Below are 26,809 nucleotides of genomic sequence, written 5' to 3' on the forward strand. Positions count from 1 at the left end.
TAACTTATGTAAATATTCTTTGTTTACTATCAAATTGGACGACAAACGAGAATAAAAACATAGACCACTTTACTTAAAATAAAATCTGTGACGTACCATTAAAGTGGCTGTACACAGTATCTGGCATTCGAATTCGCTTGCGAAGTCGTATGCAAACTCATTTTCGAGTTGTGCATGCGGTAGCAAAATCCGGACAAAACAGACAAAACGGACGAGTTTCGGATACTGTGTACAGCCACCTTTATTCGTATTTCATAGGATTGTGTATTATGGTTGTCAATATCTTTGAATAAATCAGTTACCTTACTATATACGATGCTATCTTCAATTAGTCCGGTTGTTGACAAAGAAGGGAAACAGTAAACAAAACACCAACCCCCGATTTTATGATGTATATAGCATCATAGACACTACCCTTTCTAGAAAGAATTACGTGGCCCAGTGAATGAACATGACTGAAATTATTTTGTCTATTCGGTCTCGATCAACATATTTTGATGTCGGTGGCGGCTTTTGTATTTACATGGTTATATAATAAAGCTTTTGTTTGTACATCTAAAGTGACGTAATGTTGCAAGATAAATGGGAATATAGGTGAGTGTTTATGATGTCACACATGACCTCAAATATGACATATAATTATTCGTTGGCGATTCTAGGTTTGGCAACTACTTTGAAAGGACGAGGAACATATAAAAACCCGTTGACACCATCTCTATAGTCGGGAAGCTCTTTGCTCCCAGGATCAGGAAGGATCTCGAACCTCTTGATGAGGCTAGCAAGAATCAGGAAGATTTCAAGCCTAGCCAACCTCTCACCAATGCATGATCTGCATCCGATTCCAAACGGGATCACTTTCTTCGAAGGTGTAAACTTTCCGTCTTTGTCGATATGACGATAAATGTTGAACTCGCTCGGATTTTTCCAGATATTCGGATCGTGGTGTACGGCATGGATGTTTGTTAACACCTGATGCAAAAGTCATTAACATAAGATATGTTTGGAATATAGTACACATACTATTGTGTCTTTGGGGATACAGTATCCGCCAATGTCCACGTCCTTTAGAGTTTTGTGTTGCAGTGCCAGTGGTACAATAGTCATGCAGCGATAAAGTTCTTGAATAAAAGCTTGAACCAGTGGAAGCTCATCCCTTTGGTCCAAATTTGGAAGTGCTTCACCTGTGTACACGTTTGTTAAAGAAATGAAACAAGAATTTACCCAACTCAACAAACCTGTTGCATTAACTATTTCTTTATGGAGTTTCTCTTGTATCTCTGGAAAATGCATAAGTGCAATCACCCCCCAAATTACTGTGCTTGTGGTCGTTTCTGTACCAGCAAGAAACATATCGAATACACACGTAACAAGAGATTCTTCCTGAAACAAATTTTTAAACATTTAAGATCACATCTCTTTATATTGAGATCTTAACAACAGGCGTAGCACGAATGTGATCATGAAGATAAAAGTCGCCGTGAAAAATGACCTTAAAATTATTACAACTTACATGAAACCATGAATCTTCAGAAGAGTGCTTTTTCATCTCAATAAGAAAAGCATCGACATAACCTTTTGGTTCATTCACATCAAGCTTCTTCTTATGTTCTTCAATCCCTTTTCGGCAAAAAGCTTAAATATATAATAAAACAATTCAAAACTCACCAAATGACTTAAAATATGTTTAAACCCACCCAGTTGTTCAAAATGCTCATTCATAAACGTCTCCCAAGCGTTCTTGAATGGTGGAATATGACGCAAAGATGGAAAATACATCAAAAGTAAAATATAGTTTGCATTTTCTTTGTTGCCAAAACTAAACAAAGATACAATCTAAAACATTGGTAATATTTACAATGTTTATGCTTTACGTGGTAAATATAAGCTGGAGATGACGTTGGAAATCTTTATCTCCTGAATGAAATTTCTTCCCATAGACAATACTTGCGATAACATTTCCAACGCTTATTGCAACTATTATCTGTGGAATATATGGTGTTTGTCATTGTCAATATATAACTCGTCCCTTCGGCCGTGACAGACTGGTTAGCGGGACTGCCTCTAGGAGTTAAAATATTCTCCAAAAAAACTTACTTACGGTGCATGCCTGGTGTGTGAAACAAAATACCCTTGCTATAAATGACTACTGTCGTTAACCAGCTACGCGAGGATGATTATGTTAAAATCATTAAATAACTTATATTTTTCGTAAATGCGATAAATTACACAGCACCCCAACATCGGTTGGTTTTCCATCTAATCTTTGAAAAGATTGAACAAGATCTCGAACAACCTCTGAGATACGTTCTTCCAGTTCCTGACTCCCAATTCCAAATCTTAGAAAAAGAAATACCTAGTTGACTGACAATTTTGTATTAGGGTAGTAGTCCAGCTGTTGCCTCCCCAGCACAACGACAGAGGAACCTCACTTGTTTTGTATAAAGTATATTAAATAAAAACATCTGTAATAAAGACCTATAGTACGTCCCTTAATAACAAATTACTCTATTAGTGAGTAATAATTTTACAGCTTAATCATCAGCTTAAAAACTTACCCCCGTAATGCCTTGGATGAAAAATTACGTACATCCAAAAATTTCCTGTTTGCTTCTGGAAAACCAAGCCCAAAGCCTTTCGAGTAAGAGGTGATCAACTTCATAGTTGGACGTGACCGAAATGCTGGGCCTTGTTTGACCATAGCCTATGGTAGGTTATGTGTTGTAATCTTAATTCTTAATGGTTAGTATATTGGAGTAAAACCCACCTCGTAAATGGATTCATAATCGTTCAAAACAACCGAATCCTTTTGCCCGAACCTCACAGACATTATAGGTCCATACTTCTCACGTGACCACCGCATAAAATCTCTTTCCGCAAATTTACCGAGAAAGGGTAAAGCCCCCAACACGGGTATTCCCCTTACCCCAGGTGGGTACCGTGGGTGGGGAAACTTCCACCAGTAATAATACACGAATAAAACAAGGGAGACAACCCCCGTTAAGCAGAATGTGACGTAATTAGAGGTCAACGACTCAAAATATGCGGTAGGCATATTTCTAGATACTGTCGAGACAAACACATTATGAAGTATTGTATAGTAAGCATATGTTGTGCCCTGTAGGCATAGACTTAATCGACGCATAACAACCAAACGTAAAACACTACAATTCAATAAACTCACCGATCGGACGAGAGACGTAACGTATTTAGTAAAGAATAATAATAATAACCGATCCAACATTCCAAGTCAATCTTGTATTTCTTTTTAAAAGACGAAATTATTGCAATGATCGTGCAAGAAAACATTCTTTTTATCCAACGCCTTACCACGAAAAATAAAAAAACGATTGAACACTACCGGCCTTTACACATTTAGAAAATAATAACAATGATAATAATTAATCTAAAACGTAAAGTGGGGTGGGGAAAGATGGGGGACCTTTTTATTCTATCTTCTCGTCTTATTTGGTAGTAAACAAAGAACATTCAAAGAATTATAAAATCGTATATTCACGACTAGACCGTTGTTAATTGTTTAAAATACGATCAGAATATTTGTATATTATATCCTAATGGTGCCCCGTCTTCTCCTATCCTACTATAAATACCATTTCAACCTTGAAAACGTTTTAAAGAAATTTAAAATAGGTCAATTATCGTGATGCAAGAAAACATTGCGCCCGATTATCATGAGCAAGAAACACCGCACTTAGTCAATTTCATTAATACAATTGTTTATATTTGGTAACATTGTTCACCCGCCATGACGTCACTTCCTTTTGCCGACCCCAAAAAAGTGTTTTGCTGAAAAACCCCCTGCAAAACATAGTCATATAGGATGTGTCCCAATACCCTTTTCGAAGAAAGGCTGCTGCAGCAAATGCGAATAGATTATGGCAAACCGATTACAAGCGCTAACAAAAAAAAACTATTTTAAAATCTTGAAACTCAATATGTAAAAGCAAACAATAAAAAGAGGATATTTCAAATCTCTTAAATCAGTGCTTGGCAACCTTTACTGACTAACAGCTCACTGCAAAACGTGTCCTAATTTCTGCGGCCGGGACACGTTGGAAGAAACGATTTCAAATGTAATCAATTTTGTCTGCGGGTTCAAAGTGTTTATTGCAAACGGGATAAACCTTTTTTTTGAACGTGACAATTCTTCCCGCAAACGTGATAGATACTCGTTCTTAATTGAGCTTCTGCAGATTGAGTAATGAACATGATGCAACGAATAAACCTGACAGTTTAGCAAACATTCTGTCACAGGTCTCTATAATGGTAAAATATCATAAATTATAAATAACACGATAAATACCATTTCAACCTTGAAAACGCTTTAAAGGGCCTAAACACACCCCAAATGTACTTCGCTTTAATCGATAGAGTGTGTTTTTCTAATTCCAACGACACCTTACTTGTTTTAATCGGTTCTGTATAACCAAAGATATTCCAGCTCAAACACCGTGAAATTCAAAAAACTGATTTGAAAGTTGCGTGGCGAAAAAAATTGAGAAGTGTACTACCCACGTGACAAACACGTAACAAAATTGTTGAAGCGTGGCCGCTCTCATTCAGAAAGGCGAGAGGCAGTGTTTTCAGCGAAAAACGAGAGAACAAAAAAAACGTAAAAAAGCACAAAAAAACGCAGGTTTCGCTTTTACGAATGAATCAGTCACATGACTAGTACGTTCCTACGTCACAATCACGAAGCTCGTAGTAAAAAAAGGATAGCGCTAGAGATCACTGTTTGAGGACGAATATCTCCGCCTATACTGGACCAATTTTAATAAGCAAAGTATTTTTGGAATCAATAAAACGGTCGCTTTATGAATTTACCATAAAAAATAAAAGTGACGTGGGGTGTGTTTAGGCCCTTTAAAGAAATTTAAAATAGGTCAATTATCGAGGTGCAAGAAAACATTGCGCCCGATTATCATGCGCAAGAAACACCGCACTTAGTCAACGTCATTAATACAATTGTTTATACTGTATTTAGTAAAATTGTTCACCCGCCATGACGTCACTTTCTTTTGCTGACCCAAATCGTGTTTTGCTGGAAAACCCCCTCCAATACATAGTCATATAGGATATGTCCCAATACCCTTTTCGAAGAAAGGCTGCTGCAGCAAATACGAATGGAATATGACAAACAGATTACAAGCGCTAACAAAAAAAAGTTTAAAACCTTGAAACTCAATATGTAAAAGCAAACAATAAAAAGAGATAATTCAATGCAACGTACACCCGTAATATCTTAAATTAGTGCTTGGCAACCTTTATTGACTAACAGCACACTGCAGAACGTGTCCTAATTTCTGCGGCCTGCACACGTTGGAAGAAACGATTTCAAATGTACTTAACTTTGTCTGCGGTTTTAATGTGTTTAAACAGGTTATTAACCTTTTCTTGAACGTGACAATCCTTCCCACAAACGTGATAGATACTCGTTCTTAATTAAGCGTCTGCACATTGAGTAATGAACTTAATGCAACGAATAAACCTGACAGTTTAACAAACATTTGTCACAGGTCTCTAATGGTAAAATATCATAAATTATGTGTTTTTTTAAAGCTGCACATAACAATACCTGTTTAATGGGGGCAATTAATCGTTGATTTTAATTTATCCACCACATTGTTCGGTATCAAAACCCACTCCATTCATTATTTTAACCGTACAATGTAATAAATCACGTAGTAAAATGTTTCAAATGTTAACATTTATATATTATACAGTTTCATGTCGCCTAATTACAGCTGATATCTAGTTTCCCGCCTTTTATTCACATATATTACTACGCCGCCTGTCGAGAAACCTTTTTTTAAACTATAGGTTAGATTCAACATTAAATTATAGTCTTGTTAAGTTTATTTTAAATAAAGTGTTGTTTATTGTGTAACCGGCGATAAAAACAACTTTTGTTTAAATTTGAGTGCTATTTGGAACTATTTACAAGGGCGCAATCGAGCGAGGTGGTGAAACTTTTATGGTTTTCACATAGGGTTTGTGCAGGAATCTAAGTTTGCAAGTTATATATATTTAAGTTTTTTTTTACCCAAGTTTTGTTCTCATATATGATGAATAAGCTTTGGCACCCCTGTAATAACTTATGCCAGTATATATATTTGTATATCATTATCATAGGATATTATTCAGTGAACTAGCAAGGAATATCATACACTGAAGACTTGAACTCAGACAAACCATGTATTTAAACTTAGGAACCGCAAATCGTGCAAGGTTGGTGTGCATATTAACCGTAAAATATGTTTTTAACCTATTTTATTCTGGTGTTTAAAGTTCTGAAAAAGGGTTGAGATATTTTTTGGTACAGAGATACAAACCACAGCAGTTATAGTTTTACCCAAAGTCTAAATATTCCAATAACTCATGCTTGTTTTTAACCCAAAGCTGTAAGACCAGCCCACTGTTGTCTCCTATATACAAGTTGATTTAAAAAATTTACACTAAAAATTAGTATCTGTGGCGTTTTATGTGTAAAAATGGTTTTAGTTAGTCCAAAAAAAGTTTTCAATCGTGCAAACAATTTCGCCTATTATTTCGTCACTCAGGGCATATCTCACAAAATAATGCATCACAATGAAAAGCCTATCAAGATGTGTAGCCACAACTGCATAAATTATGTTTATGGAAGTATCCCAAAGAACACACCAAATGTACGAGACAAACCGTAGACGGCTAAAAACGCCTTACCACGAAGACTGACCAACCTTACCGTTGAATATTTAGTAAATGATAAATAATAATTCATCAATAAAAACATTTTTAAAACATATAAAGTAGCCATAATCGTGCAAGAAAACTTTGCGCAAATCGTGCAAAAAAACATTGCGAAAGGAAATTGCGACTCCAAAACACGCACACCATGTGGTAACATCCAATATGGCCACTCACAATCTCTTAAATCAGTGCTCCGCAACCTTTTTGTTATTAACGCCACGCTTACAAACTTGTTCTAATTTCCGCAGCACACTTCGGAAAATACTATTTCAATTAAGTGTCATCATTATTGCCCGCGGGTACAACGTGTTTATTGCAAACGATATAATCCTTTGCTGAAACGTGACATCCTTTATACCTCAATCGGGAATGCTCAAACACTCATTCTGTTATAAAGTTCAAGGCTTTGCAGACTGAGTAACTAACTTGCCGCTATGACGCAAGCAATGTCAATTTCTACCATTCTTGATCAACTCACAGTTCAAACAAACGCTATTATGGTGTAACGAATAAACGTGTCAATGATATTATGTCGTGGCCAGCATTCTGCGCTAAAGAAATCATCTTCAATACAACGCAATGTTAATTTGAACAATGTTATTCTATTGGGGCATAATTGGGCCGCAAATTTATTTTATTTTACACGAAACTATGAAAAATCAGCGGCATATTCACGTAGAAAAGAATATATGCGCCGTATATATCCAATAATTTATATGACGCCATGATCGCCGTGTAGGTAATCACGCGGAAAACTTAGCATCGCCTATAGCGGCACATCGGTTGCGGAGCACTGCCTTATATACACACAATCAAAACAACCCGCAAGTAGAATAGAATACTTTGTAGTCTCAAAACTGTCATATCAAAATTGTGTGTTATAGCGACCATAGTTACCAGCGTTAAAAAGGCATCCAACGACAAATGAAAATTTACATGTAGGTAGATATGCGTAACTGTAATCTAAAGGTAAAGTCGGGGCCGTCGGGCGTTTGTCACGTGTATCGGAAGGTCACGATACGACGTGGTTTAGTTTGGGATTCTGACTCGGAAGTTCTCTTAACAGACAACACACTAGTACCTTGATCAGATGGTACACGACGTTTATTCTTAACACACACAACCTTATTCAAATAGAATGATTAACATTAATACAAACACCTTTCTAAGAAACGTACGACACATAACAATAAACTGTAAGCCATATAGCATCATGACTACTAAACTCCAATCACTTGCAATACTTTGAGTTTTGAACCAAATGGGACGACTATTTATATGCGAGATACAATGGCTAGCGCACGAAGTGTTAAACTCCATGACCGCTCGTTATCAAGCATACAATAGACGTTTCCGTACGCAAATTATCTGGGGCGTAAGTTGCTCCGATAAAACAAAAGAATTAAGGCGAGAGGCTATACAGTAAAACAAAAGGCAGACGCGTGATTAATCCGCAGGATACCACGTTAGCGGTCCAGACGAACCAATTCCCAGGATATCGCTATGATTGATACAAAGCATTTGTGACACAACCCCCTTTTTAAGAGTTGTTTTGTTTTAAGAAAATAAAATAAACGTAAAGAAAATAACACAAATGTCTTTACAATACAAACGCGATGAGTATAAACGAAAACACAGTAAGCATAGCGGATTACATCCGGCTGAGATAGTCAGCCCCCACGTTATCACTGCCCTTTATATATTCGCATCGAATATCAAAGTTCTGCAAATACATTGCCCAGCGCATGATCCGGTCATTGTCAAATTTCGTTTTTTGGAGGAATGATAACGGTTGATGATCAGTTTGAATGACAAACTTCGTGCCATATAAGTACATCATGAATTTCTTTACGCCCCACACGACCGCCAGGCATTCTCGTTCGATGGTTGAGTATCGGCATTCAGCACTTGAAAGCTTCTTACTCGCGTAGCTTACCGGGAAGTACTTTCCTTCATGAACTTGCATAAGAACTGCGCCGATCCCATCCCGCGAGGCATCTGTACGCAGCACGAATCCTAAAGAAGGGTCGGGAAGATGCAGGATTGGCTTCTTTGAGAGCATTAACTTGAGGTTGTTAAAGGCCCTGTCCTGTGCATCACCCCACTCCACGATGTCAGGATGTCCTTTCTTTGTAAGGTCGGTAAGAGGTACGGCCACCGCAGCATAGTTTGCGATGTAGTCGCGATAGTATCCTGTCAAGCCTAGAAATGAACGTACTTCAGTTTTGGATTTTGGCCTGGGTGCATCGCGAATCTTTCGGACGTTGTCATCGTGCAATCCGATGACATTGTTTCCCACATGATGTCCCAAGAAGTCGACATCGCCGGCTCCTAATCGACATTTTGTTGGGCGAACGGTAACGTTGGCGCGAGCTAGCCGTTTAAACAGTTCTTCGAGAGTTGCGAGATGGTCGTTCCAGGTGCGCGTGTGTACAATGACGTCATCAATGTAGTGTTCGACGTTTTCCATGCCTTCAAGAAGCTTTCGCATTCCCCGTACGAATGTCGCACTGGAGTTTTTCATTCCAAATGGCATTTTGCAGAATTCGTAACACCCGTCTGGTGTGACGAAAGCCGTTTTTTGTATGTCATCCTCAGCTACTTTGACTTGCCAGTAGCCTTTGGTCAGGTCGATTGTTGAAAAGTAGTGATCATTAGAAAGCGTATTGAAGACTTCTTTAGCGGTGGTCATTGGTTCAGGGTCAAATATTGTTAGATTGTTCAATTTGCGATAGTCAATACATATGCGATTCGTACCATCCTTTTTACGAACCATTACGACTGGCGACGCGTATGGTGAGGTTGATGGTCGAATAATCTTCGCTTGCAACATTTCTTGAATATCGTCTCGTAATGACTTGCGTACATGAAACGGCACCATGTATGGCTTTGACCTCACTGGTCTGTCACTCGTTAGGTTAATAACATGTTCTACTAGCCCCATCGATCCAGGTTTTTCGGAGAACACTCCTGAATATGCCTTAACGATCAGCATTATGTCCCGCCTTTGTTGTTCCGTAAGTGAGTCGCCCGTTTTTATATCATCTGTTGTTTCATGGTGAACACCCAAATTCAATTCAAGTAGCTTATCGTCATCTACGGAGTCCGTCGTTTCACAGCATAATGCTCTGATAACTTGCACGTCTCTGGTGGCCGCCTTTTCTTCGCGGTTCCGCTGAATGTATTTCTTGAGTAGGTTAATATGATAAATTTTTAGTTTACCTTTCACATCAACCCGATAATCATTGGTCCCGACTTTTCCTTTCACTTCGTACGGTCCTTTCCACTGCATTAATAGTTTATTGTTGTCCGTTGGCAGAAGAATTAGGACTTGGTCACCCTCTGAAAGCTCACGCTTCTTTGCTTTCCGGTCATGGTTTTTCTTGTATCGGCTCTGTGCATCTGTACTCGATGCTTTTGCTATTTGCATTGTCTTCTCCAACCTCTCACGTAATTCAAATACGTACTGGTAGCTGCACATTGTTTCTCTGTCTGTTGTTTCGTTGGTTAGCATATCCTTTAAAATATGAAGTGGCCCTCTAATCGTTCGACCGTAAAGAAGTTCGAAGGGTGCAAACCCCGTTGATTCCTGAGGAACTTCACGGTATGCAAAAAGTAACGGATTGATGTACCGATGCCACTGTTGCGGTTGTTCAGCACATAACCTCTTTAACATCGTCTTTAGGGTGCCGTTAAATCTCTCAACTAGCCCGTTGCATTGTGGAGAGTAAGGCGTTGTTCTGAGATGGCGAACCTTCAGTAATCTTTCAACTTCTTTCATGCACCCGGACATAAATTGGGTTCCCTGATCCGACAAGATCTCACTTGGTACACCTACTCTGCTGAATATGTCCACCAATGCTTCTGCCACGTCTTCCGTCGCAATGTTTTTTAATGGAACCGCTTCGGGATGCCTTGTAGCGTAGTCAACCATGGTCAGTAGATAACGATGTCCCTTCTCACTTGGTGGTTGGATTGGGCCAACCAAGTCTACTGCTACCCATTCAAATGGTACATCAATCAAAGGCATTTTCTGGAGCGGGGCCTTTGCAACTTTGCCTCTGCTAATCGTCTTCTGACAGACATCACATGATCTGCAAAAACGTGTCACATCACTTCTGATACCTGGCCAGTAGAAGTTCGAAAGGATCCGATCTACCGTTTTCTTTACTCCCATGTGACCTGCCATTATAGAGTCATGAGCGATTCCTATTATCTTGTTCCGAAGGTTACTCGGAACTAACAGCTGCAGTATGGGCTTGCCGTCGTTTACATTAGGATTCCAAAATTGTCTGTAGAGGAGGTTCATTTTTTTCATAAACTTAACATGTCCATTGTTCCCAGAGGTTTCGTTGGATTTTTCCCGAAATTTGTCTAACGATGTATCCGAGTCTTGGGCGATTTGGAAGGTTTTCTTATTAATGGCTTCGTCGAATCCTGTACAGCCGTGTATCTTTAGGGGTTTTAATTGATGGTGTTCACGAGCCTTTGATCTTGTGACCACTGCACAGGACTTTACAGATGTCGCGGGCCAGTTAGGATCAGGAGAGTCCCAATTCCTGGCCCCGGGGATATTTCCAATTATGAGATCTCCATTCAGATTGGTAACACAGACGACTTCGAGAGTTCCGGAATAATACGGCGTGTCAATTTCGACGATCGCCACTGGAGCAGCTTTAGGTCGTCCTACAAAGCCTTGAAGGTTCTGATATTCTCCCGTGAGTTGTTTATCCAAGACTAATGATCTACGAATAAGCACCGTTGTACATCCAGTGTCCCGCAATGTTTCCACGGTTTTGCCATTAACGCGTCCGAGTACCGACTTTAAATTGCGGTTGTGGACTTGAACCACCATTGCGTTTTGTGTCCGTTCTGTTGAGTTACGCGTTGTGCCTCTGGTGACCATTGCAGTACATTCCCTAGCAGCGTGTTCATACATTCCACAATTAAAACACTGGCGACCAATAGGACCCGATCGGTACGCACGCTGGTTTACGTCCCATGATCCTGTTCTCTCGTGGTTGGCATAATATACTGTAGCTCGCGTGCGCTTTGATTCTGAGCTAAATCCGTTTATCAGTTTCTTCAAGGGACTTAGGAATTTGTCGGCCATTTCCGCAAACTCTGTCATGTTTGTAGTGGAATGCTGCCTCATATACAAGGATAGGTCGCGATAACTTTCTCTGTGGAATTTTTCTCGAAGAAACAGCTCCTTGAGTCCTTTGTACGTCTTTTCGACTCCAGCCATTTCTACCCAATTGTCCAAGTAGTTTTCAAACCGAATAAAATACTGAGAAACCGTCTCGTCTTGTTGCTGGTTCTCACTGTTGAACTTATTTCGGTATCCATCCTCACGCAACCCATACCGCTCTCGGAGCGCACGTTTCAATATTTCGTAGTCTCTTCCCTCCTCGGCTGACAATCGTGAGAATACCCCCAATGCTTTTCCGGTAAGTAGTGCGCTTAGCCAGGTTGCCCATTGGGTTTTCTCCCAGCCGCTATTCTCAGCATACCTCTCAAACCGAAGCAGGTAGCCATCCATGTCATCCATGTTGTCTACAAATTTTGGTAGCTCTGGCCACTTGCTAGTGCCATTGACACTTACTACCGACGCCGTGCTAGTAGTTTCATCACGTCGTTGTCTATCTTCCAGCTCCAGCTTTCTCAATTCCAATTCGTGTTGGCGAACCTGATGTCTTTCTTCGGTTTCATCTGCACGTTTCTTCGCTTCTATTTCATCAGAACGTTTCTTTTCTGCAATCTCATCCGCACGTTTCTTCGCTTCCATTTCATCTGCACGCTTTTTCTCATCCCGAACCGCTATTCTTTCTTCTCGTTCAAGCTGTGTTTTCACGAAGTCACGCAAATTATCGCCGGTATATCCTAATCGATTACCAGTTTCCATCCAATGATCAATAGACTCCATTGCCGATCCTACCAGGGTTGCTGCTTAACTTCGCTTATATAATCAGATAGTTCCCGGACGAGCCCCCAGTTGTCACGTGTATCGGAAGGTCACGATACGACGTGGTTTAGTTTGGGATTCTGACTCGGAAGTTCTCTTAACAGACAACACACTAGTACCTTGATCAGATGGTACACGACGTTTATTCTTAACACACACAACCTTATTCAAATAGAATGATTAACATTAATACAAACACCTTTCTAAGAAACGTACGACACATAACAATAAACTGTAAGCCATATAGCATCATGACTACTAAACTCCAATCACTTGCAATACTTTGAGTTTTGAACCAAATGGGACGACTATTTATATGCGAGATACAATGGCTAGCGCACGAAGTGTTAAACTCCATGACCGCTCGTTATCAAGCATACAATAGACGTTTCCGTACGCAAATTATCTGGGGCGTAAGTTGCTCCGATAAAACAAAAGAATTAAGGCGAGAGGCTATACAGTAAAACAAAAGGCAGACGCGTGATTAATCCGCAGGATACCACGTTAGCGGTCCAGACGAACCAATTCCCAGGATATCGCTATGATTGATACAAAGCATTTGTGACAGCGTTCTTGTTGAAATAAAACTGCGAAATGCGCGAACAGAGTTGCGTAATTGTCGCACGACCGTACTTAAGGACGTAAGTGGTCTTATAGAACATTTTTTGTCAAATAGTTGATCTTTTTCAGAAGCTGTTTCGTTTTTGAAACTTTGTTGGCCCTATAGTTTACATTTAAGCATCCTTATAAATTAACAAAGTTTGACCTTTCGTTGATATCCCCCTTTAGACCTATAAAATACTTTACGACAAAATCACATTCCTAATTTATTTTGGCATTGTGCGCATACGGGTGACCATGCAGCAGTCATGATGTCATCAGACAGAGTAGAAATACACCAACAAGAGAGCTACAACTTATCGATTTCGTGCCCAACCAGTCTCATTGCTGCTGCTTTCGATTATTCCATTTGTTTTTAAACAATGAAAAAGGTTGAAAATAATTAAAACACCAACCCGCAGTTACATGATGTTTTGTATTTACACGATATTAATATACCACATATGTTTCTAAATAGGGTAAGTGAGGCTATTAAAATATGGATAGGAATATAGGTGAGTATATATAGGACGTTTTGGCAGACGTCAAATGTAGCGTTTTCAACGTCTTAGTATTATATATTAACGGTTCTCGGTATAGCAACAAGTTTATAGTCATAGGGAACATATAAAAATCCGTTGATGCCATCTTTATAGTCGGGAAGCTCCTTGCTCTCTGGATCAGGAAGGATCTCGAACCCTTTGATGATGTTGGCAAGGAGTAGGAAGACTTCACTTCTTGCCAACTTCTCACCAAGACAGGATCTGCATCCGATTCCAAACGGGATCATTTTTTTCGAAGGAATGAGTTTCCCGTCTTGGTCGATGTGACGATAAATATTAAACTCGCTCGGGTTCTTCCAGATTTTGGGATCGTGGTGGACAGCATGAATGTTTGTTAACACCTGGTATTAAATTCGTTGACAAAAGAAGTGCCTGGAATAAGTTACACTTACCACTGTATCTTTTGGGATACAGTATCCGCCAATATCCGCATCCTTGGTGGTTTGGTGTTGAACACCCAGTGGTGCAAGTGTCATACATCGGTAAAGTTCTTGAATAAAAGCTTGGAAAAGTGGAAGTTCATCCCTGTGGTCCAAGTTTGGAAGTGCTTCACCTAAATAAGTTGGTTAAAGATATGAAATAGGAGTGCACTTAATGCACCTGTTGCATTGACTATCTCTTTATGAAGTTTCTCTTGTATCTGTGGAAAGTTGATAAGGACAACCATCGCCCACATTACTGTGCTTGTGCTTGTTTCGGTTCCACCAAAAAACAAGTCAATCACACAAAGAATGAGAGATTCTTCCTAAAATAATTGTTTGAACAGTTTCGGATTTCATCTTTTTCTAATCAGCAGGTCTTAATTCCAAGACCAGCATTTGGACTTAATCACAACATACATGGAACCATGAACCTTCAGGTGAGTGTTTCTTCATTTCAACAAGGAAAGCATCGACAAAATCTTTGGGATCATTCACATTAAGGTTATTCTTGTGTTCTTCAATCTCTTTCCGGCAAAAATCTTCAATAAAGAGGGAAATATTTTAAACCCATCAAACACTTGGTTACAAGAACCCACCCAGTTGTTCAAAATGCTCATCCATAAACGTCTTCCAGGCGTTCTTGAATGGTGGAATATGACGCAATGATGGAAAATACATCATACATAGAATATAGCTTGCAGTTTCTTCGTTTCCAAAACTAAACAAAGAAATAATTTGAACGTTGTCTGGCACACAGTGGTGCCTCTAACTCGGAGGTAAAATTAGCATATGTGATAACTCGTAATCAGGCATGAGGTATAATACAAAGCACGGTCGTCGTTGATGCCCTTAAAACCGAGAATAATAAAAGTTATAAAAATGGTATTATGTACTACGGTTATATAACTAACTTGTTAAGTATTAGCTGGAGATGACGTTGGAAATCTTTATCTTTTGGATGATATTTCTTTCCAAGAACAATACTCGCGATAACATTTCCAATGGTGGTTGCAACTATCATCTGTGGAAAATTAGATGTTTTAACTGTTTTTTTATTTATTCACATTTTTAACCAATAATGTTATTTATAACGGCTAAAAATTTGCTGTTTAATAAAAAAAAACTAAAATAACCTTCATTAGAGTATACCCATGATATAAGTCAGTAAATTTCCTATTTTTACATACCCTCACGTCAGTTGCTTTTCCATCTAATTTTTTAAAATCTTGAACAAGTTCTTGCGCAAGATCTGAGATGCGGTCCTCCAAATATCGACCACCAATTCCAAACCTTCGACAAACCAAAAAAGAAATACTTGATTTAGTTTTAAATTTGGGTAATAAAACAACTGGCCCAAATCCTAGGTTCCATGGCGTGTCCTGCCGAAGGCCCTCACACATTTTGAATATAATCTTTGATAAATATCAACCATAAAGGGTAAACTTTTTCTATTATTAAAAATTAATATATCGATTCAGATAATAATGCTCACCCACGTAATATCTTGAATGTAAAATGTCGGAGTTCCATGTATTTGGTGTGTCCCTCAGCAAAACCAAACCCGTAGCCATTCGAGTAAGAGGTAATCAGTTTCATGGTTGGACGTGACCGAAATGCTGGACCTTGTTTGACCATAGCCTATGGTAGGTTATGTGTTGTAATCTTAATTCTTAATGGTTAGTATATTGGAGTAAAACCCACCTCGTAAATAGATTCATAATCGTTTAAAACAACCGAATCCTTTTGCCCGAACCTCACAGACATTATAGGTCCATACTTCTCACGTGACCACCGCATGATGTCTTTGTGCGCAAATTTACCGAGAAAGGGTAAAGCCCCCAACACGGGTATTCCCCTCACCCCAGGTGGGTACCGTGGGTGGGGCAATTTCCACCAGTAGTAATACACGAACAAAACAAGGGTACAAACCCCGGTTAAGCAGGATGTGATGTAATTAGAGGTAAACGACTCAAAAAATATGAGAAACATTTCTGGATAGCCTTCTGTTAAAACAAGCATATTATATGAATTAGGTCATTAGGATATGGTAAACATTAGTGAGCTAATGTTACAAACAATGCATTCTAACATACGCCAAACTGTATAACCACAACTCCTGAAATTCTATGTCTGTGGGTATAGACTTTATTGCAACCATCGCAAAACAACCGCAACAGTAAAGTTATTACAACCCAATCTTAAGAGAGAAACCGGTAACAGTCGTCCCTGGAATTTTTTGAACCGTCCTATATTAACACTTACTTCCTTTCCAACGCATTACCACGAAGACTGACGACCAACCAAACACAAACTTTACATATTTGATAAATAATAATAATAGTTTATCTTAAACATAGATACAAGTTCAACTTTGAAACCGGTTTAAAGATATCTAGGGCAATATATCGTGCAAGAAAATATTGCGTCCAATAACCGTGAGCAAGAGGTGCCGCACTTATTTAACGTCATTGCTCTTGTTGTTTATGTTTGGTAACATTGTTAGGCCGGCATGACGTCACTTCCTTCTTCAAATGCAAATCGTGTTTTGCTCGAAATCGCACTTATATATATGCTACCACAAACACAAAAAATGTAGTAGGGCGGGGGTAGATGATACACCTTTTCATTCTATTTCTCGACCCATTTGCTTGTAAACAAAGAACACGTAAGCAGCGCCAATTATGCGTTGTAAATTCACGGAGAGAGAATGTATTCTCGTATATTTCCGGTAATTTATACGACGCAATTCAGGATTGGTTTATGAATTGTGGCGTCATAGGAGTGCCCACGTGACTATGCAGTGATGATGTCACCAGACCATAGACATCCTATATATAACATGTATATGATATCTATGGACCAGACAACAGAACAGAAATACAGCGATACACAATTTACAACGTATTAGTAATGTTTGCATTTTTAAAAACAGTCCTTTAAAAAACTTATTTGTACAACCAACAGTGTAGCAATTATAGTTATTCATATATTAGAGTGGGGTATAAAGGAATTCTGTGTAGCTCGTATAATATGTCATATTTAATTATAGTAATACCAATTGCGTATACGGTTAAAAAAAAGCGGAAATATCAATCTGTAAATAAAAACACGAATACGCGATTTCATAAACTGGCCGTGTTGTTTGGATTTAACTAGGCGGCATCATTCGGAAATACTGGTGATGCATTCGGAAATGTGTGTGACATCACAAATGAATGTGACATCACACAGAAAAACGGAAAAGGATCAATAATACATCGACATTTGTTAGAATAGTTTAATATCAGTGGCGGCTGGCGGATTTTGTATTCACATGAACATAATACACCGCCTGTGCTTTATATGGGGTTATAGTACATATGACGTCTATAACGTGACAGTATTATTTGTTGTCGATTCTCGGTTTAGCAACAAGTTTAAAGCGATAGGGGACATATACAAAACCATTGACACCATCTCTATAGTCGGGAAGCTCCTTGCTCTCTGGATCAGGAAGGATCTCGAACCTCTTGATGATGTTGGCAAGGAAGTGGAAGACTTCAAGCCTTGCCAGCTTCTCACCAAGACACGATCTGCATCCGATTCCAAACGGGATCACTTTCTTAGAAGGAACGAACTTTCCGTCTTCGTCAATATGACGATAAATGTTGAACTCGCTCGGATTCTCCCGATGTTGGCAAGGAAGTGGAAGACTTCAAGCCTTGCCAGCTTCTCACCAAGACACGATCTGCATCCGATTCCAAACGGGATCACTTTCTTAGAAGGAACGAACTTTCCGTCTTCGTCAATATGACGATAAATGTTGAACTCGCTCGGATTCTCCCAGGTATTTGGATCGTAGTGCACAGCCCAGATGTTTGTTATCACCTGATGCAAAATTCATTAACATGACATGTTTAACACTGGATACGAGAGTATGTAGTTGTACATACCCTTGTATTTTTAGGGATACAGTATCCGCCAATGTACGCATCGGTTGTGGTTTCGTGCGGAACACCAAAGGGTCCAAGGGTCATGTGGCGGTAAAGTTCTTGAATAAAAGCGTTGAGTAATGGAAGTTCATCCCTGTGGTCCAAACTTGGAAGTGCTTCACCTGAGTAAATTTGTTAAAGAATTGGAATAAGAACTCACCCAACACACCTGTTGCATTGGCTATTTCTTTATGAAGTTTCTCTTGTATCTCTGGAAAGTTTAGAAGGGCAACCATCGCCCACATTACTGTGCTTGTACTCGTATCTGTCCCAGCAAAAAATAGGTCAACCACACAAACGATGAGAGATTCTTCCTGAAATGAAAGTTTAAACAGTTTCAGATGGTATCTGAGAAGCGTATATAAATCAAGGGCCCATTTTAATGCTATAATAAAGGTGTTTGCATTAGGATACATAAAGGTATTAAAATAAAGTTCTTAAGTACCTGAAAAAAAATCTTAACTTCCTAACTTACATGGAACCATGAGTCTTCAGGAGAGTGTTTCTTCATCTCAATAAGGAAAGCATCGACATAACCTCTGGGATCATTCACATCAAGGGTCTTCTTCAGTTCTTCAATCTCTTTCCGACAAAAATCTTTTTTAAAAAAAACAGCGTTTAAAACTCATCAAACATTCGGTTACTCAAAAGAACTCACCAAGTTGTTCAAAATGGCCCTTTAGAGTCTGATCCCAAGCGTTTTTAAATGGTGGAATATGGCGCAATGATGGAAAATACATCATAGCTAGAACGTACTTCGCAGTTTCTTCGTCCCCAAAGCTAAACATTGAAACATTATTAAACGTGTATCCCGCAATAGCATCATAGACATCTTAACAACAATTATGGTTAAGATTTTTGTGATGACACATTGAGTGAAACGCCTGTTTCTAACTCAGAAGTAAAGTAACTAATGCTGTAACGTAAGCAAGCACAAAGTGTGTCAAACTGTCGTTGACCCCCACACAAGCAGAAACAAAGTTACATTCATTAAACACATTGCTAATATATAGGCTATGCTTATGATTCACCTGTCAAATATGAGGTTAATGTGACGCTGGAAGTCTTTATCGTCTCCATGAAACTTTTTCCCGAGAACAATACTCGCGATAACATTTCCAACGGTCTTTCCAACAATCATCTGTGGAATATCAGGTGTTTGCCCAAAGCCAATTTGTAATACAGCTTTAAATGTAACCAAATAAATACCAATAAAACCACTGTGAAATTCAAGTTTCCTTGCCCTACCCCCAAAACACAGGCGAGGATAAACTGCGGTGTCATTTATTTAAATAATTTACAGGTTTTTAAAAAAGATGGTATTTTATCCATAGAACTGCCATTTCTCTGTTTGTAACGAAAATATTACTGCCTATACCTAAATAAAAAAAAGGAAAACTATTCTTTACATACCTTTACGTCCGTTGCTTTTCCATCTAACATTTCAAAGGCTTGAACAAGTTCCTGTGCAATATCTGAGATGCGGTCTTCCAACTGTCGACCCCCAATGCCAAACCTTTAACAAATCAATAAGAATTACTTCAATTTAGTTTTATATTTGGGTTATACTCCAACCCTGGCCTGAATTACAGGTCCTATATGACGTGTCTTGTCAGGGTCCTCGGCCATTTTGTACAGTATATTTAATAAGACATATTTTTTTCAATTTCTTGTTTATAAATTAATCTGGTTGTTAAAAAATACAATAAAGCGAAATCAACGATTTAATACGTTGTGGTACAGTGGCTGTCAAAAACCAACCCAGAGAGGTTTGAAGCTCGTCGCTGCTACCATTTTGAGCGTAGTGCATCCTTGGACAAGACACTCAACGTGCTCCAAACCAGTGGTCACTAATATGTTGTCTAAATTGTCAGCCATATAAAAAATCCACAAATTAACATCCGTGGTAATAAGTAGGCGGGCACCAGGTATATCAAACAGAACACCATGTTATAACGACCGTCGTTTTCCCGTCAGCACGTAAGGATAAAAAACTCACATCCACACAACGCTTACCCACGTAACGTCTTTAATGAAAATTGCCGCAGATCCGAATGTTTCTTGTGGGACTCTGAAAAACCAAGCCCGTAGCCGTTTGAGTAAGCGGTGATCAATTTCATGGCTGGACGTGATCGAAATGCTGGACCTTGTTTGATCATAGCCTGTGGTAGGTTAAGTGTTGTAATCATAATGGTTAGAACCGTATTGGAATTAAACCCATATAGAGATACTAATATGTGTTATATATTAGTATCTCTATGATTAAACCCACCTCATAAATAGATTCATAATCGTTTAAAAATATCGAATCAGTTTGTCCGACCCGCACAGACATTATAGGTCCATACTTCTCACGTGACCACCGCGTAATGTCTTTGTGCGCAAATTTACTAAGGAAGGGTAAAGCCCCCAACACGGGTATTCCCCTCACCCCAGGTGGGTACCGTTGGTGGGGAAACTTCCACCAGTAATAGTACATGCAAACACCAATGGTGAAAATCCCGAGCAAACAGGTACTGATGTAATTAAGGGCCAACGACCCCAACAATGTGGAAAACATATTTCTGATTTCTGTTGAAACAAACACACTATATGTGAATTATAACAAGGTAAATAAATGTTAGCTCAGTATCGATATTAATAAGAACTCGTCCCGTTAGATATTAAAACGTGTAAATACAATGACAGTTTGGACATCTGCACTTGATTTATACATAGTAGGGTGGGGGAAGATAGGACACCTTTTCATTCTGTTTTTTGTTCCATTTAGTAGAAAACAAAGAACATTCAAAGAATTATAAACCATATCCTTACAACCCTCATAGAGCGTTGTTAATTGTTAAAACACGATCAGGGTATTTGGATTTATGTGCTAAAGATGTCCCAACTTCCCCATCCTACTATATGTGTAAAGCTGCAACCAAAAATCACTGGAAAACAGAGAAAACGCCGAACGGACGAGACTAAATCGAGATGGCACAAAATTGCCTACCTTAAACTTTCAAACCATCTTACATATAATGTACTCACAAATAAAAAAAATATCAGCAATCAACGAAACTCCAACTTCAAATATTTAAAACTTATCCAAAACGAAAATACCAATTTAACTCTTCACACTGTAGACTTTTTCAAACCATCCAAACCGGAAAATAATAGCGCATAAAATAAAGCGAGGCACCGTGACGTGACAATGCATAAACATATTGAGTAGTTCCACGGAGTCGGCGTCCTAACTGTACCTGTTTTTAAATAACATTGTTAAGTCATTGGCATCACATCCCCTCCGCAATTGAAGAATAAATACTTAGGCCCAAAAATATAACAATTGGAGAGATAATAGTTAACAAAGGACTATCTACTTACACGACTGACCTTAACAGGCGGTGATTAATCGTAAAACTAAAGTTTAACGACAAGGCATTGGCATCGCAAATTTATACCGCCGTTACAAGTTAACAAGTATATCGAAAAACCCCCTCTCCCCAAATAATCAAAACATTTTCGATACTTAACTATGTAGGAGCAACTAAAAAGATGGGATTTCGATGTAACGATAAATCCCCGCTTGATCAAACATGACGACACCATAAATGCCCACACAATCTTATAGACCCACTAAGAATACACAATCCGGACGTCAAATTTTTATCCTGATATAAAACATCCAATACGCCGCTAGTAAAATCGAAGTTCTAAAAAACTTAGGTTTACTAAAATTACAGTTTCGATGGACTATGAAACCATATTTTAATAAACGTAATTGTAATTTCCAACAACGCATGTAATCTAAAAATACACGGGTAAAATACCCTTCAGCAAATACTAGTCTCTGATCTCAACAACAACTACAATGTAAATGCATGTAGCAATTCAGCGCATAGTGACGTAACGTCATGAGTCAACTTCATCTAAATACACGGAACAAACAGGCTTGTGTATGAAAAAACAAAGCCCGGGTTGGTACAACGTACAGTTGCGCACATCGATTGACACCCACACCCGAAAAAATACAAAAGAGAACAGAAAATGTACTGCCTTTGTTGGACCGCGGCGGATTTCCCAATATGGTAGACCGTTGTCTGACGTCATATATACTCTCGCTTAATCTAGCCGTTTTCTTACTTACTGTCTATGCATATTAGTTTGCATTCTATTTTAACACAGTGTTCCAAGTTTGGGTTTGCGTTAACACATATAGTAGGTTAGGCCAAAATGGTTTGTTTTTATTCTCTCCTATTGTCAAAATGTGTATAATAAACATAGTATTTACTCCAGGTAACTTTGTAAGCAAATATTACATGAGTTTCACTTTGTTGTAATGTATGGCTAACCATTTAGAGTTTAGACTACCCATTATGGACCAGTGGGTTGCTGCCGTTAAGCAACTTGACAAAAAAACACAGACGTCCAAAACAGTGTAGCAACATCGAGTCTCGAACACATAGGTTAAGAGGCTGACCCGATAACCACTTATTCACGCAGCGAAAATAAACTCGGAAGCATTGTGACGTTAATGCAAGTTACCCGTTGGCTTGAGGCTGACGCGCTAAACACTTATTCACGCAATGAAAATAACTTAGAAGCATTGTGACGTTTATGCAAGTGCTTGCATTGAAGGATATTATGTGTAAACAGTAAATAACCTATTCCAGTTGAGTCACAAGCGTCATATCCTTTTGGCAAAAAGAAAGGAAATGGTGACCAATGGTACTCATGATCTATGGCAAGTGAGAGGCGGTATTATATAATAACATATTATTATGAACTCTACCCACACGGCCTAACTTTAGCGGTTATTTAACAGCAAAATTAAAGATTAACAACACAGTATTGACGTTCGCGAACTTATACGACCCTTACAGAATTAACCCTACAACCTTTCTGCTACCTAATATGTTAAAACAATCCATTTATCGAGATTTTAATCTAACGCTAAATCTTGTCCTTAACAGAAACATTTCGACTCTCTCGAAAACGTTCACCGTTTTGCTTACCGACGTCCTACATTAGCCCTCGATAAAGACGACGATCTGTATAGTGAATGTTAAAGCGCCGGTACGCAAATATTTGGCAGAATACCTATTTTAGATTTAATACGCCTGGCAGAAGTTTTTATATTACAACATACATGTTCTAACGCTAATGGTGTTAAATAAGGACAAGACTTAAGATTGTGAAGTGATATTTTAAATTTAGAGCCTATTTTCAGCTGTTTTGGGGCACGATTTAAATGCCGTTCCTCGATCTTAGAAAATATTTTAAGTTTTCTGGAACTACAGACCAGTATAGCTGCGGGATACTTTAAAACAACAAATCAATAAACTTGATAGTAATTAAAAAAAACAAAAAACAACATAAAACGTACTTCAGTAAGGCCCTACCGGCCTATCCCTAACTTTAAATGGCAGTCACGCTTGGAGAACTACAATTGAAAGGTCCGTTGCCAGTGTAAGGTTTGTACTTTGACGTATAACGACCCAATTCCAGCTGTGGCCCAAATAAACCAAACTAACGTATATTAACACACATAAACACCTTGCTGCATAAAACCACAAAATCCAGGTTGGTAAAATACAGTTGCGCGGCAAACTGATTAACCACTTCACTCATAACAATACGACACCTTACTTTGATTCGCCTTTGGCCACAGCCGCTCCTTTAATAATAATAGTAAGCCGTTTTCTGACGTAAACTCTCGCTTATCGGCGTCTCGTTTTCTCGCCCTGCATAAATATTTGCATGTTATTGAGCACGTAAGTGGTCATATAGAAAAGATCCTTTTTCGGTTGTGTTAGTTCTTGATGTTCTTTGCTTGAATATTTTCATATATAGTAGGGTGGGGGAAGCTGGGACACTTTTTTCAATCTATTTTCTGATCTCCTCCAATTTGGTAGTAAACAAACATTCCACGATTTTTTTATAAAACTTTATCCTCACGGCTCCCATAGATCGTTGTTAATTGTTTAAAACACAATCAGGATATTTGGTTACTATGTGCTAAAGGTGTCCCATCTTCCCCCACCCTACTATATTTATTAATTCCCAATTCTAGCATTTATTCGTTAATCTCTTGATTGAAATCAAAACTATAGAAAAAAAACTTAAAACCGCATATTTTGCAAGGAATACCGGATTACTTTTTTATTAACGGCGGTATGCCAAAATTGATTTTTTGGCTTTTTGAAAAATTGTGTTTAAAAATGGAATATTTAAAAAAAAACTATAGGCCACGAATTCAATGTATGCACTGATTGGATTCAAACTAAGAAATGTAAATTCTAAGCAAATTTGTTTCATCCAGAATAACAAAGTACACAAATCAACTGCGGTTCAAGTTTTAATTTATTGCGTTTAAATTTAACGCAAATACCGTTACTACAGCAGTGAAAATTAAACGGCAGTCGCTAGAGGTCTCCAGGAATTAGTTGCCTTCTGAAAAACTAAAACAGGATTAAAATACCTTCATAATTTATGTGGCTGGCGTTGGTAGAAAGCCACTACGGCACGACAAGCCCCCAGCCAATGGTAGTGGGTTTCTACTTAGGTGAGAAACCCTTGCGGGATGTTACTGTCCACGCAGGTTAAAGAAACCCCCATAGACAAAAATGATACAACGAATGCACATACACATGTGCACGACAACAACGACAAAAAGACAAAAATTATACGACGAGGTGCAAATTCAAAAAGTGCAAAAACCATGCAATATACACGTAACAGCTCAATCATAACCAAAAATGGGACAGTTATAAAAAAGTGATTACCACGGACATAATCATTGAAACATATTCAAAGAAAACATGGTTCAAATCCTAAAGGATAATCAGCTGCAGTGTACAAATTATTAAATGTCCAGCCACAAGGAGTCGAAGCCAATAACGGCTCCGCATGTCCCAATCAAAAGGCAAGTCGCCATGTTGGTACCGCGATACTCTCGTCGTATCTTCACGCAATATAATATCGTTTGGTTGTTAAGCACCGCTTCGACCGTTATGAAACTGCGTCAGGTGGTTACGAACCGCACTAAAAGTGATCTAAATAAAACGAGCGTAGCACCACTGTACCGGTAGTGACCTAAATGAATGAGCGTAGCATCACAGTACCGATAGTGACCTAAAACTAGCGTAGCATCACTGGCGGCGACGTCTACGCAACAACCCAACAGTAACGTAACTCAGTCTAGAACAGTGACGTAACCGCACCGAACGCTGGGTTTAAAGGGCCTAAACACACCCCAAATGTACTTCGCTTTAATCGATAGAGTGTGTTTTTCTAATTCCAACGACACCTTACTTGTTTTAATCGGTTCTGTATAACCAAAGATATTCCAGCTCAAACACCGTGAAAATCAAAAAACTGATTTGAAAGTTGCGTGGCGAAAACATTGAGAAGTGTACTACACACGTGACAAATCACGTCACAAAATTGTTGAAGCGTGGCCGCTCTCATTCAGAAAGGCGAGAGGCAGTGTTTTTAGCGAAAAACGAGAGAACAAAAAAACGCAAAAAAGCACAAAAAAACGCAGGTTTCACTTTAACGAATGAATCAGTCACGTGACTAGTACGTTCCTATGTCACAATCACGGAGCTCGTAGTAAAAAAAAGATAGCGCTAGAGATCTCTGTTTGAGGACGAATATCTCCGCCTATACTGGACCAATTTTAACAAGCAAAGTATTTTTGGAATCAATAAAACGGTCGCTTTATGAATTTACCATAAAATATAAAAGTGACGTAGGGTGTGTTTAGGCCCTTTAAGACCCATCGACGTAGCGTAATTGTAACGTGGCCAGCGTCACAATTAGGCTTTTGTAAAAAATAGTCAAAGTTAAAATGGACAACTAATTAATGAAAAAGGTGTGAAATGAAGTTTAAAATTTTAACCGCGTGTATATCATAATGCGCGTGGATATTACTCAAGTATTTGTGTACCAACATGCCGTTCTTACCAAGTGATTAGGACAATGTAGAATCGCTAAAGGATTCGACCTTTGCAGAAGAAACACTCAATGACGTGTACAACAACAAAATCCGATCCAGCAAGAGGTTTGCCATAGTTTCATTGCATATATTTCAGAGACATGCAAAATGCACTAAAGTAGTGACTGACAATAAGGCTGACCATATTAGGTCCAGCAAAATGAGAAACAGACACAAATCCGGCAACACTGTAAGAGTGCTCCAGCAGCCACACTCCAAAAACACGCAACGCCTAAGCCTAAGCAACACCTCAAACCGGCATCCTAATCGTCGTCTTCGTCTTGTCTTTGCTCTTCGTCTGCAAAACAATCTTGAATTAGAATTGGGTACAAGTTGGTCCATGTCTTTTATCGTATTATTCGGTAGAAAACAAAAATTATTTATATAACTATATAACTGTAGCTCCGCGATTATATAGAATAGTTAGGAACACGATTAGAAAATTGGATTTTTTATTTGCTCAACGGAATCTATTTTGCACTACAGCAATATTGTTACAAACGACACATCTTACTGTCATCGGTTCATTTCATATAGTGATGTACGAATTGTTTTAGCAG

At 38.7% G+C, this 26,809-nt stretch overlaps 4 protein-coding genes across 5 annotated transcripts; all 4 read right to left on the reverse strand.

Moving 5' to 3' along the window:
- Positions 1-201: 201 nt before the first annotated feature.
- Positions 202-7,682, reverse strand: LOC149728731 (cytochrome P450 2C16-like). 2 transcript variants are annotated; one of them, XM_089887996.1, is made up of 9 exons: positions 2,765-7,682; positions 2,556-2,701; positions 2,234-2,336; positions 1,872-1,981; positions 1,695-1,816; positions 1,511-1,617; positions 1,236-1,380; positions 1,021-1,181; positions 202-969 (listed from the first exon to the last, which is right to left on the reverse strand). In XM_089887996.1, exons 1-9 carry the CDS (start codon positions 3,239-3,241, stop codon positions 640-642), a joined length of 1,701 nt encoding a protein of 566 aa, XP_089744122.1. In that variant the 5' UTR covers positions 3,242-7,682; the 3' UTR covers positions 202-639. The 2 variants fall into 2 exon arrangements, with proteins under 2 accessions (XP_089744122.1, XP_089744121.1); XM_089887995.1 differs by having other exon boundaries at positions 1,511-1,632.
- Positions 7,683-7,827: 145 nt separating this feature from the next.
- On the reverse strand, positions 7,828-13,283 carry LOC149728732 (uncharacterized). Its single transcript, XM_089887975.1, has one exon. It carries the CDS (start codon positions 12,671-12,673, stop codon positions 8,399-8,401), a length of 4,275 nt encoding a protein of 1,424 aa, XP_089744101.1. The 5' UTR covers positions 12,674-13,283; the 3' UTR covers positions 7,828-8,398.
- Positions 12,831-16,993, reverse strand: LOC149728733 (cytochrome P450 2B19-like). Its single transcript, XM_089888001.1, has 9 exons — positions 15,999-16,993; positions 15,790-15,935; positions 15,485-15,587; positions 15,209-15,318; positions 14,894-15,015; positions 14,715-14,836; positions 14,476-14,620; positions 14,268-14,428; positions 12,831-14,216 (listed from the first exon to the last, which is right to left on the reverse strand). The coding sequence occupies exons 1-9, from the start codon at positions 16,314-16,316 to the stop codon at positions 13,887-13,889; spliced, it is 1,557 nt and encodes a 518-aa protein (XP_089744127.1). The 5' UTR covers positions 16,317-16,993; the 3' UTR covers positions 12,831-13,886.
- A 645-nt stretch (positions 16,994-17,638) lies between these two features.
- On the reverse strand, positions 17,639-22,498 carry LOC149728734 (cytochrome P450 2B19-like). The gene is made up of 10 exons (XM_089888045.1): positions 20,541-22,498; positions 20,285-20,430; positions 19,682-19,784; positions 19,300-19,409; positions 18,927-19,048; positions 18,744-18,865; positions 18,438-18,582; positions 18,230-18,390; positions 17,998-18,164; positions 17,639-17,842 (listed from the first exon to the last, which is right to left on the reverse strand). Exons 1-10 carry the CDS (start codon positions 20,826-20,828, stop codon positions 17,680-17,682), a joined length of 1,527 nt encoding a protein of 508 aa, XP_089744171.1. The 5' UTR covers positions 20,829-22,498; the 3' UTR covers positions 17,639-17,679.
- Positions 22,499-26,809: the final 4,311 nt, after the last annotated feature.

Source organism: Ciona robusta, chromosome 11 (assembly GCF_009617815.1).
Source record: "Ciona robusta chromosome 11, ASM961781v2".
Taxonomy (NCBI): domain Eukaryota; kingdom Metazoa; phylum Chordata; class Ascidiacea; order Phlebobranchia; family Cionidae; genus Ciona; species Ciona robusta.